Source organism: Gallinula chloropus, assembly GCF_964237585.1.
Source record: "Gallinula chloropus genome assembly, chromosome: 1".
Lineage (NCBI taxonomy): Eukaryota > Metazoa > Chordata > Aves > Gruiformes > Rallidae > Gallinula > Gallinula chloropus.
In genome coordinates this window covers 45636006-45650470 of record NC_140085.1, presented here as the reverse complement: position 1 = coordinate 45650470, position 14465 = coordinate 45636006, and the positions used below count along the sequence as shown (strand labels likewise).

The 14465-nt window shown below is 40.7% G+C and overlaps 1 protein-coding gene across 1 annotated transcript in view; it reads right to left on the bottom strand.

Moving 5' to 3' along the window:
- PLXNB2 (plexin B2) overlaps window positions 1-14465 on the bottom strand; it is a 77226-nt gene that overhangs the window by 12791 nt on the left and 49970 nt on the right. Inside the window, exons 19-28 of the mRNA XM_084262718.1 lie at window positions 14022-14198; window positions 13424-13563; window positions 12261-12361; window positions 9667-9896; window positions 8525-8706; window positions 7655-7721; window positions 7393-7539; window positions 3912-4068; window positions 2821-2927; window positions 1835-1919 (exon numbers count right to left, since the gene is read on the bottom strand). Of these exons, the coding sequence (XP_084118844.1) occupies window positions 1835-1919; window positions 2821-2927; window positions 3912-4068; window positions 7393-7539; window positions 7655-7721; window positions 8525-8706; window positions 9667-9896; window positions 12261-12361; window positions 13424-13563; window positions 14022-14198 (1393 nt within the window). The remainder of the gene's footprint in view (window positions 1-1834; window positions 1920-2820; window positions 2928-3911; window positions 4069-7392; window positions 7540-7654; window positions 7722-8524; window positions 8707-9666; window positions 9897-12260; window positions 12362-13423; window positions 13564-14021; window positions 14199-14465) is intronic.

Here is a 14465-nt window from a genome sequence, read left to right as displayed (position 1 = left end):
AAGAGAGCCACACTGGACTGACCCCCTACTGCCTGCCACAAGCGTAGCGAGGTGGGGAGGATAAAGCCTGGAAGCCTGAACACTGCAGGAAACTGAACACTGCTCTATGATAAGAAAGCAAAGCAGGCTGAGGACAACACCCTGCCCCATTCATGGTTCACCCCACTTCCTTATAGAGGAGGTGACTACCTCCTCAGGAGTTATCTCAGCAAGTGGTGCAACCAAACTGAACAGGACTAGGAACCATCTCCTTGCCTGGCCGTGCTTCACTGTCCTCTATATTGAACTGAATGGCTTTTTCAGTTAACATGCTGGGCTGGCACCTGCTGTGACAGAGTAGTCACCACTCGGCCAACTACAGGGGGGCACTTGCAGAAAAGGGGTGAGAGGATAGCAGCAGAAGCATAGCCACAACAGTTAGAAGACCCTTCAAGATGCTGGAAAAAGTCTCAACAGAAAGCATCCAGGAGGAGAGACTAAAAATTAAATGGCAAGTAGTTCTGGCTGTCCTAATTTCCTGGCCAGCAATCGACACAAATAAGATGGAAGTCTGCACATTTCTGGTAAATCGCGATATGTGTCAGAGCTATCAGGTGAGAACCATCATCTGCTGGAAAAATGTACATTTCTGGCTTATTATCTCCAATCTGTTTGACTGCCCAGCTCTTGAAACCTATTAAATTTAAGATCACTAAATCTGTTTAAAGGAATGAAACTATCAGGTGAAGTGATGGCCTTTGCAATCAGCGATAGACAGAGAAGTGTATCAAATGAGTTCATAGAAGGAAGAATGATCTCAACAATTATTGTTCCATAAATCTGAATTCTACCTCATGTAAAACAACTGAATGTAAGGGCTAAAAGAGAGAAACTGAACATCTGAAATGTAAAGGAAAGACATGTGACAAAAGAACATAGATTTACAAGTAAATATTTCCATAGAAATCTGAGTGCATTTTAGGCTGTAATGGATATTGTGTCTCAAGAGGTTTTCAGATAAAGGAAATTGGTCCAGACACAATACTAACATGTAGAAGTAAAAGCTTTAGAAGAGGGGTTGCAAGCTAACAAGCTGCTTCCATGTTGAGAAGTCCGTGCTACTGTAGGAAACAGCAATACAAGAATTACACAACAGCTGCTTTTGTGATGTGAAAGAAACATTATAAGGAAATTCCTGACACTATCTTACCGTGGATTTCAAACCTCAAAAAGAAGAGGAATTGTGGAAAAGACTGCATCTCTAAAGAGATGGAAAAAAACAAGCTAACATAGCTGATTGAAACATAATTCAAAGAGGGGAGACACAAAATGTGAACGTGCAGAACTAAGTTTGCAAAGCAATGTGGCTGTAAGGAATGCAATAAAAAAAATTTATGAGATCCATTATGTCACAGGGAGGAGAGCTGGTCTCTTCTGGGGTTTATCTGGAACACTGCATTCAATTCTAGTCGAATAAGAAGTGGAAGAAATTTGGAGAGGACAGTAAGAAAAGGAAGAAGAAAGGAGAAAAAGACTAGAAAGGAGAAAAAGCTTTGGAAAGGTAAAACATATGGTTTGACTAAAGATGTAGTGGGATTAAGAAACAAAATGCACATAGAAATGCTTGCTAAGAGTGCTTTCTGTTAAGGCTTTTATAATGAGGACAAAGAAAGCCACTGCTATTGTGCAGTGAGTAACACACAACAAATAAGGCCTATACAGTCTGGTGGGGCATATCTAGTTCTCTAGTTCCATGGACATACTTGATAAACATGACCAAGACAGCAGTCACTCTCTCTCTGTGGGTTTTGACTTCTAGTGATATTGGGAAGTAGGGAAGCTACAAGACACTTACTTTCCCCTGGGACATCTTGCTGATTATCCTCTGGCTGCTGGGAAATTCCCATTTTTGATAAGATGAGCGTGGCACCATCTCGGACCTTTGAAAATACAAACACAGGGGTGTTATTCAAAAGAAGTATGCACTACTGAATCTCCTTCTCAACACCTAAACAGTGGTTTCTGTAATCTTCAGCAGGGAATCTGGATCTATGATTAATGCTGCCCTTCAAAGGCTGCTAGGGCAACTGAGTTGCAATTCAGAACAGACTCCCTCCCTCTTCAATAAAAGATCCCATCAACACCTCCTCTGAGATTACTGAAAATGCTAGAAGCATCTCCAAGACTTCAGTGGTTCCTTAACCCTTTCTATGAAAACAGGGTTTATTGTGAAGAATTGGACATGTCCGTTTTCTGAGGGAAAACTAACTTCTATCTTTCCTAAACAGGATATCTGTTGTTAGAAAGCAATAAATAGCATACAAAGGGAAGATAAGAAGAATGCAAGTGCCTGGTAGAGTGAACAGTACAAAAACTAAACCAGACAGTACAAACACGTCAACATTTGCTCTCCCAGCTGGGCTGCTGAACAAACCAGATCAACCCAAAATCTGTTTAGCAGCAGACCAAGGACAAAGACAATTCTAAGGGGTAGGAAGTAGCCGAAAAGAGGTGGATACAAGCCCTAGCAAAAGGAGCTTTAGAACGTTCAAAGGAGAATTTGGATTTGGACATTGCAGTGATGAGGAAACAAAAGTACTGTCATTTAGGTGATATGTTTTGGGTAAGAGGTTTAGGCAACATGTCTAGACCTAAGCTTTCACACTCTCAAGCTTTTACTGCCTAGACCCAGAGCTAGGGTGTTTTTTGTTGGGTTGGTTTTTTGGGTTTTTAAAAATTTGTTATGTAGCACAGAAGTTTCTCTAAAAACACACAAAGATCATATTTATTGCTAGAGAACAGTTAACAGATGTGAACAACTGCTCTGAAACACCTCCTTACATTGTAATGCATTAGTGTGTTGATACGTCTCCATCTGCCGTCTTTGTCTTTTTGAGATGTTAAATCCAAGTCTGAGAGGATCTGTGCAGTAGAACCTGGACGCCACTCTGAGGGGTAATTAAAATGAGAAAAAACAGATTTAGACCTTGTGCAAAAACAACTCCTCCAATAATGTTTCACTTTAGAGACCCACTGATGCATTGTGGAACATTAAAAGAAGCAATTTGACACATGCCACGATGTGTATTTTTTATTGCTTGACAGTTTGCCCTTTATTACTGAAGTCTGCATGAACCCTTCCTAACTGTGCTCATGGCTTCTGATTGTTTTCCACAGAAAGGTAAATTCCTTAGTACATAATACTACAAATATATATACTGTAATAACTGATGTCAGTCCAAACTAGAGCACGACTTTGTATGGAATAGAAAAGGTATTTTTAGGGCGTTTACTATGATTTTATGAAGAGCAAAAATCACATCTTCTACTTTCAGATTAAGGGAGCAATGAAGATATTGCAAAACTATTAATTGGAGCTGTTATTATGAGATTATTATGTCTTTTAAGTTATGGCATTTTTTTTTTCTAAAGAAGAGAACAGCAATTTTGAAGGCCTTCAATGAGGATGATTTTCAGAGGCTGGGTGGTTCATCTCCTACAAGTGCAGCTCCTGTAAGTTATAATTCTTTTGAATAACCATCATAAAGGCAAGTCAAACTCCATACCAGTTTCTGAAATTGCATCATTACTTCTCCTTCAGTTAATTGTCCATGCTGTCATTATCACATTAATTAGTACCTGAGATACTGACTCTGTCAGACATGAATACATTTGTGCTAACAGTCATTAACAGGCTCTTTGCACGCTAATGACAGTACACCAAAGAGTCAGGAAAAAAAACCTCTGTAAGAAAGCATTAATTTTTAATGCTGCAAAAAGCTGCATTTTTGCATTTAGCTGAACACAACTTAAAAAAAAACACAACAAAAACACAACAATAAATTGCTTTTATAGACTTTTTTTTAAAAAAAAACCAAACTAAATTACACACTTTTCACAAGCTCAATATAGTATCAAAAGTAGCAACCCACCAAGAACTACGCTCTCAGCTTTTGGCCACTGAGAACATGGCAGATTTCGATAGACTTGGTCTATTATCTTTTCCTTTACTTGGGATATAGTATCACAGTTCAGCACTTTCACAGGTATGGAATCGGATCCTCCATCTTGTACATACACATTTACAGTCTGTAACGAAATGAAACCAAAAAAGTACATGGTTATTAAGACAGATCAGTGCTGAATTACCTCTGAATCTGTTTCTCTGGGTGAATTAAATGCAAACAATATCTAAAATTCACTGTGCAGTGATTATTGCACAGCAGCACGTTTGCAATGAACGTATGGGTTATGTGAGGGATCCTTTGCTGCTGTGCAGTCAAACAGCTTCCATACACTCCACCTAACACCTCCTCCTACTTTGACAAAACAGAAAAGATGCAGTATAGCTTTAGTCATGTCTAACATGCTGCTACTACTGAATCTTGGGACTTTATTAGAGAGGGACACACAAGAACACAGCAGCTGGACTGCTGACTGGTTACATGCTTCTCCTATAGCCTGGTAACCTGTAACATAACAAAGCAGCACCTGAACTTAACAAATTCCCCATAATCATCTGAGCTGCACTTTGCTGAACTTCTGGAAGATCCTGTGGGTTTGCCTTCCTCTACCCTGTCTTCCTGGTTGTAACTTTACTTCCCAAGTTGAGCAGACTGGGGCTGAACATATGATGATTTAACATGGCTTGACTGATGAGCACTGACTTGTTCAGCACTTTACCTCCTGTGACCAGCTGTTCATTAGATTGATATATATACATACACATATATATGTATATCTAAAGCCACTTATATAATCTTTGGTGTTTGAAGACTTCATTTACCGCTTACTGTTGTCACAACAACTCTAATAGCTCCAGGAAATACACCTAAGTAGTTTATGCTAGTTCTAAAATATTACTGTTTTCTGATAGTATTGACATGGGTTTTTTTAATGGTAAAGAGAGTTTCTTGAAAGCCTATAATTTGCTAAATCTAGAGTGATTTTTTTTGAAAGTAGCTTCACTATGTAAGTGTCAGTTTTAATACAGACAAAACCAGATGAGAAAATGATGGCCAGGAAAGCTTCCCAGAAAGGAAAAAAAAAAACCCACCCCAAACACCAACGCCAAATAGATGGTACGAAAAGCCTCTCTCTTTCACCAGCTGAGTCAGTACAAGAGCTCAGAGCCTTGGTGGATCTTCTGCCAGCCAGGTAGCTTTGGCGGTCTGGCGCACGGGAAGCACCCCAGCTCGCAGACACATACAGTCCCGCCAGCCCTAACGCCTGATGCGTCATCTCAAGCCTCAGGAACACACTGGCGTGGCTGGTATTTTTAACCAGTGAAGAAAAGCTGCGCCATACGGCAGTCAAATTAAACATGATTGCACTGTCCCCTGACAGAACTCTCAAACTAATCATGAGATTTCACCTTCCTTTTCCTATTAGCTTTATGGTAATTAGACATGATTTTGCTGCTAGTTCAGTATGCAGCATGTCAGTGTAACCAGCGATGCAAAACAGATTCATCTTTTAAATAAGAACAATTAGAGAGCAGACAACTGCTCTCCACTGTACTTTCCTACTGTGTCTCACTTTCAGGCAGAAGTGAACTCATTAACTCATGCTTTAACCTACCTTGGTGCACAAATGCTCCCTAACTGTTCACAGTTACCACAACAATGTCATCATCATGTCAAAGATCCCAATAATTTACAGCTATAGTAACCCCCTTCATAATTTTCATTGCACATATATATATACACACACACACACACACACATCTCATTATCTTCAATGCACAGACACACATACAATCTTTGTTTGATGGGAAATCTGTAAATCTGGACCAAATACTGCGACTGTCCAATGTTATAATGTTTAATATCTAGCTAGTATGCTTGTTGTGCCCACATCTGATTGCATACACAAATTTTCTGCTTTCACACTGCATTCATTTAGCTTAATTGCAGACACTGGCTGTTTTGTGAAAAGAAACAGACTGAATAAAGAATTATTGTCATTAAGTCTTACCCGATGTACAGCGCAAGCAAATTTTGTTCTTGGTACACAAGAGAAAATATAACCAGCGTTGCCAGCCAGCGTGGTTTCTATGGGTGGCACTTTCAGCTCAGCTATGAAGATGACAACTCGACTAATCCCCAAAATATCAACCCAATGTAAAATATTTCTTCTTGCCCAGCACACACCATTTTCCTCCAGGCAGTCTAGGTCACAGTCTAGTGATTCTGTGAGTGAAAGTCCTGCAGCAACCTCCTCACATCAGCCCCTCCCATCAGCATCCCTTCAGAATACACAAAATAAGTGACTTTTCCAAAAACCAGGACTTAATAAAGCTTTTTATGAAGTTTCTCTTTCCACATTGTGGATATGTCACTGCATCTCTCTCAGTTGGAGACAACCACAAATAGCTCTTAACTTGTCAATGAAAGAGAAATCAAAGGCAGGGGAAAAGAAATCCTGCGTCAGTCTTTGAAGGACAGTCTGTACATCTTTAATATTCATTGCACTGCATCCTGAAGAAAACCAGCAAGATTGTCAGATGGATTAAAACTAGAATTTATACTCCCTAAACAGCTAAAGGGTGGGCTGCTTCAGTTTTTTAAAAAGTCCAATGTGCTGGAGACCAGTTGAAAAAGCAGTGGAAATTCATGCAAGTGAGCAAAATTAAGTCAAAGCAGAGTTCACAATACAAGAGAACTAGATGGTGGCACCAGTGATCACATTCAGGGGGTGGTGGAGCTCAGATGGGGAATTCCAGGGGCAGGATGCCCATTTCATCTCACTTGAAGCATCTAAGACTGGTCTCCAGGACTGCCTGTAGAGGCATCTTCCCCTCATCACTGTAGGGAATGATTTCCTTAGGTAGGAATAAACCCCTTTCTATGACAGTTGGGCTGTCCATGTTCAAGAGAGTTTGACTCACAAAGGAACATGTGAAGAAATAGGTTCATAAAGTGTTTTGGAGATTGCAGAGCCATCTCACAGGACTGTACAGGAGCTCGTCCTGGGATAGGAATAAAAGGATCTCTAACATAATGTTTGATATGCTGACAAGCAGCCAGCACAAGGGAGAAAGACAACCCAATGCTCAAGCATAACGTTAGCACAAGAAATCTCCAAAAATCAATTGCCAATTAATTTAGGTAGGAAAAGGGAAGGAGCCAAACACCCTGTCCACTATCCAGATGCACTTTGAAAATTATGAAAGGGATTTACTGAAATGGATTCTACAGTGGCAGGATTTGGATTTACTGCTTAGACAAGACTTTATAACTCTATTTTCCTTCTTGGAGACTTGCTTTTGTCAAATTATTAACAGTCCTGCTCATGACCAGAATTTCTATGAGGATCACAGTAGCCTAGAAAAGTATGTACAGACTTAACACTACAGAACTTTATTTGAAAAGAAAAACTGGTTTCATAATATGTTAATAATGCTCCACTTACCAACTGTGTGTACTCCACATCATCTCCCAGTAAGCCCGTGTCATTCAATGTATACTTGGCTTTTTTTAGTACGGCATCCACTGGGCCTTTTTCTACCTGGTGTTTGATAGCCTTGAACAATTTATAAAGAGGCTCCCCAGCATTGTCCTGTTTAAAGGAAAGGAAAGGAAATGAATCAAACCCAGAAGATCTACTCAATGCAGCACGTGTTTAAGTATTATTGATAAAAAAACCCCCACAGGCAACAGTCTTTGACTCTTACCTTGAGGTACTGATATAAACAAATAGACATCCAGTTAGACAACATTCTCTCAACAACTGTTTCAGATCTGGAAGAGAAAAAAAAAACAAAACAACCAACCCTGAGTATGGTGAGGGTATTTAATGACAAACTTTGAAAGAAAAAACAGCGCTGGCTTGAAATATAATATTTTTCCATGCTTAACTGCATGCACTCTCCTAGTGCAATGATTTCCCTATAGAGTCTTGAGAGCATGTACTTGCTGTAGGATAAGTGCTTTGTATTGCTCATCATTCCTGGGTACCTTCAGCTCATTACTGAGAAGCACACACGCTTTATGCAAAAATGGTAAATTGGGTCTACGCTGCAAGAGCTAAAAAATTAACCCAGTTGTGCAGTTACTGGGAAATAACCTACGGATTGCAAAGCTACAGCACACACAGAACAAGGCCTTTTGTCATTTATTTGGGATAACAAGAGGGTTAAAACCACTAGAGCAAGCCCCCACTGAACGCACAATGCAAGTTGATTATGCGTGCTCATTACGGAGATAATGTGCGGTATAAATGCTAGATCATTTGGAATAAAATTAGATTAAAAAGTAAATTAAATGTTCAGTATCATACTCTGAAGTAAGGTGGATGTTTCAATAATCTCAATAGAGATTCTACACTACAGCATTTGAATCCATTGGAAGGAAATCTGTTGGCAGCAGTCCTGCCTGTGACTTCCACAGCTATTCCTCACTGGTGAGCTCGCCTTCCTAATGTGCTTGGGCCAGGCTATTTCTGCCTCTTCCTGGAGAGCTGGCATTTTAATACAGCAACACTGCAGGATAAATACATTTAAAGAAAACCAGAGAACTGCATAAAATACGACAATTATTCAAACCTTCTTAGCATCAGCTTTGGGTTTTTGGCCACAACATACTGCTCCATCAGTTCTAAGAACAGTGTCCTCATGATGTCAGTATAGTATTCTAGTTTTCCATGTAAAGCAACTGTCAGTAGAGATGCAAAATACACTTTAGCTCGAGCAGAGAACTCCCTTTGGTTTTCCAGAGTGTGAATAAACTGCAACAGAAAACAAATGGAAAATCAAGTCAGATGACAGGTTTCTGAAGAACCTCAACACTTGTCTGCACTAAGACAAGGGATACCATTTTAATAAGCTAAGCACAGAATGGAAAAGTTTCCAGAAGTTTGAAAAAAGCTACTTATAAGAAAATGTTGTCTACAATTTGACATGCATAGTGTACTGGACTAACCCAAGGAACGCTTATACAGTTTAAGTGAAGCCTTATCTAAAAAGGATGTTTTAATTAAATGAAAAAAAAAGGTGTTCTGTGACAATTTTTTTAGAAGAGAAAATCAACTTCCCTCTCCCTCAAATTCCCAGCCCTTTCACATCAAATTACAAAGACACTAATCTAAGTACACCTGGGAACGCACTCTCATCTGCCATAAACTCTAATGCTACCATTAACCAGCTCAGCACTGGAGCCTCATTTCAAAAAGGAGGAAAAGTTACAAGCCTAAATCTAAATTTAGGTGTCTGACAATCAGCCTCAGTTTTTGAGAGTGAGCAATTAGAAGTCTCTTCAGAGCTGCTGTGCGTGCTCATCAATCCTGATGAATAGGGACAGAGACCCAGCAGATGGCTGCCCGCAGGTGACTCCCATGATGAACCAGGATGGAATCAGCACTCTCTGATCACGTTTCTTAAAAGGCCAAACAAAACTTGTGACAGTGGGTTTTATGCCAGATTGGGTAATATCTGTTTTCCTACAGCCACTGCAATGTTGACTAACTCCACGCTACGTGACTTGGCGTAGGAATGTGAGCCTGCTTCTCCATCCCACCAGGAAGCTCTGGCTGTGATGCCACGTATCTGTGGCAGCAACTGTGGAACCAGAACCCTGGGAAAATAATTTCTTTTTAATAGTTTTGGTTCAGTTGTGTTTGCAAACCTACTGCCTTGAGCAGACAGGTATGCCTAGCTAAGAAACAAGGTGAAACTACTTCAGTACTCACATTAATGAGAAATGATTTGCTGTTGAGGAGGTTGGAGAACTGGTTCAAAGCCTGCTCCACAGTCTGCCTCCTGGCCTCAGGTATATCCAGCCTCCCTGTAATCATCACGTCCTTCTCTCCATCTTTGGAGGGTAAGAAGAAGACTCTGTCCGTGTAGGTTTTGTAGTCCAGCACCGGAATTCCGGCTTCATTGATGTCATTTGTCTGATCCTCCATCTCTATCATTAGATCTGGAATAAGCAATACAGTTTAGAGGTTCATTTAAAAAAAAAACAAACCCAAAACAAAACAACAACAAAAAAAGTGCCCACAGCTTTTTTAGGCAACACGATCCCTTTGGGTACCTTGTAATGGAGAAAAAGCAACTCAACAAAAACCCCCTCTTTCATTTTGCATTTTCTCTTGCTACTTTTACTGATCATCCTGTTAACTACAACCACAGCAAATCCTGTGGTGACCTGAGGATAACTGCCTTCAGCACAGACTGTTTCCTTGTTGCTGCCTATCCAAAAAAAGGGCCTCTGGGTGAGTTCATATATATGGATGTAGGATTGTAGCACAGAGCAAAATAAGACACAGCAATATTATTTTCTTGCTGTTTTTTTTTCCCCACTTCACAATCTATTCCCTGAGTCTAGGTAGTAATAAAAGTTCTTTTAAAAATCTCATAGCAATCAAGGAAAGAAAAGTTTAACGTGTAAAGCATGCTAATTTAATTAGAAGGAAGAGGATGGCAGGAAGGAAGAAGGTTAAATGGTTCACTGAAATTGATGGAAATATTTCTGTGGGACTCAAAAGCTCTGAAGTTCTTAAAAAGGACAACAATTAGGGAATCATCCTTTGGAGGAGCTATTCTTGCTGAGGGCTTTTCAATTATCCAATATTGCTGATTGACTAGAATTGCATGTTAATTAATATAGTGACCTATTGTCTCAGCAATTTTATTGCTTTTATTCATCTTCTTTGTTTCATGGCATTCAGCAGAACTGAGGGAGAAAGCATTTTGTGTTTTCCAGCCTTGTGCTGTTTGTACTTCCCCCCGATGTCCCTTTCCTTGGCTATCTTTGGTCCCATATATTTTAGCCTGTCTGCACTTCATACTGTTGACATTACAGTTTCACAGTATGGATCCAGAATGTGCTTTGCCTTTGATATTTCATTTCACTGTCACCCAAGGTGGATGCAATTTAGGAACTGGATTAAATCTTGGATGTGCATTCTACTTCTCCAGTGTTTGTGCTTGGTGTATCAGAGAGTAAACCCTCAACCCTACACGCAGGAGGAGTCTGTAGCCCCCTTGAAGGTACCTTCTTTCAGAAATGGGTATGAAGTTCCATGGGAGACATGGTGAGAGGGAGGGCTGTTAACCTGTCACAGTTCAAAAAGCAATTTGAAATGAAGCCTAATTTTGGAATAGTTCTTGATTCAAACATTTGCTTCTGGTTTGTGCCTAGAACCTGGAAGAAGTCAGTTTTCCAGAGAAAGCAAGCTGCTACAAGAAAAGAACATCCTGCGCTAGAAATGCCAGAAAAACAAGACTAGGAGTGGCCTTCAGCATGGCCAAAATCTTTGACATAACCTTCTTAAATTAATTTCAAACCATAACCTGAAACTGGTGTTTAATCCAGTCCTGGTTTTTAGCCACTCTCAGTATGAAATAATCTATTTCTCTTTAGAAATAAAGCATGTGGGTTATTTTTTACTAGAGAGCATTTCAACATGACCCAACAGCAAGTCTAATTCAGATAATGAGGTGACATTTTGTGGTAATCATTTAGGCCAATATTTGCAATGTTTGCACTCAGATGCCTAATTTAAGCATTGCAATGAGTAGGTCAACATGGAGAAATGCTGAGCCTTCACGCCTCCCGCTGCCTTCCCTGGGATGATGCCTCTACATTTACACAAAACAATTAGCTAGCTCCTCAAATCAAGCTTAAGGATTTCCCCTGATAAACAAGGAGCTTGCTAAATTATCCTTTTGCATGCTGATTGCTGCAAATAAACTTTGCAGTTCTGAAAACAAGTTTTAATGTCCATACTTGGCACACACAGCCACCGTGCCTAATACTAACCGTGTGGCTAGTCACCACAAAACATTTTTTCCTCAGTATCAATGACCACACACATTAATGTCTATAAGTAACCCTGATCTCAACTAGTTTCTATTTCCCAGTTGCTAACTCTGTGCTTCCTTTAGACTAAACTCATCCATTGGCGGATGCCCCGTCCCTGGAAGTGTTCAAGGCCAGGTTGGATGGGGCCCTGAGCAATCTTGTGTAGATCCAGGCCGGGAGGTTGGTGGCCCTGCCTGTGGCAGGGAGGTTGGAGCTCTATGATCCTTGGGGTCCCTTCCAACCCATGCCATTCTATGATTCTATGATTTCTCTCCATAACCTCAGCTCCCTATTTGATTTTATTTATGGCTTTCATGCATAATAACAAAGTATCTGCTGTATGTCAATGTCAGTAATCAAGTCTACTAAGATCAACTAATTACTTGTTCCCAGAAGTCAGTTTTAGCAAGACAGCAACGCTGCTCCAGCCCACCCTCTGCTCAAGAGGACCCACAGGAGTGCAAGTATTTGTCATACCTGTGAATTCCTTTTTGCACCGGTCTCTGACACTCTCCTCCAGGCCTTCGAGCTGCGATTTGATCTTCTCATACTCCCGTTCTGCCTGCTGGCTCTTGCGTCTTTATAGAACAGAGGTAAGAGTTAAAAAAAGTTACTAACTTCAGTGGTAAATAACCTGCAACAGCTTTGAGGGGGAAGCCAAAGGAATGTAAGACATTTTCCTGGTTTGGATTTCTTTTTAAGCACTGACAGAAGAAAGAGAATGGAGGAAGAGAACAGCAACAGTGGACCAAGTCTTCACTACACATAAATCAACCTGGCACCATCATGGGCCTGCTGCTTCAAAGCACACTGGGGCCAGTGATTTAAAATCCAATAAGCAGCAGCTACAAATACTTTTCCATCACATATTAAGTACAGAAACTCCATTTGTACATTCTGAACAGAGATTGCCTGTGACATGCCCTGCACTGGCTCTAAGCCGCCTAGGAGTGTGTCTAGGACTAAACTGAGAAGGTTGTAGGCCGTCCACGTGAATGTCAGTGCTGTACAGCACATACTTCAGCATTTGACTACACTGATATGCACCATAACAGTGAAATCCACCCCCTCCTGAGGGACAGTATGAGGCCCTCATTACTGAAGTTAAAATTGGGCTAAGTAGGTCCTAAGTGAAATACAGACATTGTTCTGGTCCTTTGTGAAGCATGAATTTCACTGTTAATCATGAAATTTGTGTGTGGCTAACACTTAGCTCAGCTGGAAAAGCCCAAATGACCCCCTAGCCCAATCCACCCAGCTCAGACTTACAGTGCTGACCGAGGCAGCATAAACGCCGACGGTTATGTATACAGAATAAGTTATCTCCTTCACAAGAGCCACTTTAGCTGCCATTTCAGGAATGTACATGTGCAACTCAGTCTGCAATTGTGTGCTTGGCAAGCCTGAGACCAATTGTTGTGCTTATGTATAAAGGATAGACCGGGCTGACTGACACCAAGGAATTTGGTGTGCGTGAGAGGAATAAATTGGTGCTCATACATATTTCCAGCTGCAACTGCCTTTCCTAACTCTGCAGCTCATAAAAAACACGAAGATAGTTTCTGTAGACTGAACTGGAAACAATCAGGTAGTACCCTGAAAGCTTTAGGACAACAAAACACCTAATTAAAGGAACTTACCTGTAACAGATGATAGAAATGACGATGATTGCCACCATAGGAATAAGTACCAGTGGCAAAATAAGATTCAGTGGGATGTCACTCACACGTGTATCATATTCTACCCTTCCGAGGATCCATTCCCGGAGTCCAAATTTTACCTAATTAGATAAGCACAGACATTTGCCTCAAGAAGTGCAAATGGACAGTAGTTTGCTGCTCAGTTGCACTCTAAATTCTTAGTAATCCTCACTAACTGAATTTCTAGCTCAAACTGCCAAACAACGGAAACATTTCTGAATATTTTATACTGAATTTAAGTCACTAGCACTTTATTCCATGAGGTAATTTTATTTTGCTTAACAGAGGAAGAAAAATCCCCAGTCTGCCTGGCTATAATTTTACATTCCTGTGTAATGAAGGTAGAAGGCGTTTGGCAGCTTGGGACTGCTCTTTATGTGTGACATCTTCTAGACAGCAGGCAGAAGCTGAAGAAAGAACTGCAAAGAGTTTCTTCACAGTACTCCAGCAACTTTGGAGAACAAATTCCTTCAGTGAAGCAGCACCGTGCCGGTGTCACTTACATATGATATTAAATTCTACTGAAAAGGTAACCTACAATGAACTCAGGAAGGTTATTGATGGTATCTCTCTTCTGCCGCTTCTTTGGCTGAGGCTGTACTTCTGGTGGCTCACAGTACAAGTCCGTTTCAGTTAGTGTTTTTATGTTGCAAGGCTCGTCGCCCACAAAAGCCTGGGCCTCATCTATCGTCATGGCTTTGTTCAGGTTGCTGCCCTAGAAAGAAAACACAAGGCTACGTAATCATCACAAAGTCTCGGGAGGCAGGAAGTTTTAGGTTGCAGCTTTCCACTGGGATAGCTTTTAGCAGCAGATGTGATTTGCAGTGCAGTGGACAGAAGAGCAGAGTGGTTGGGAATTCCTCTCCTTCCTGGTTTGAGAAGAGATGTCCTCTCCAGTTCTTGGGAAGAGGGCATTTCTGAATACCCAGGCCCAGCAGGAGGGGCATCCCTGGAAAACCCAAAGTATGACTAAGAAGATAAC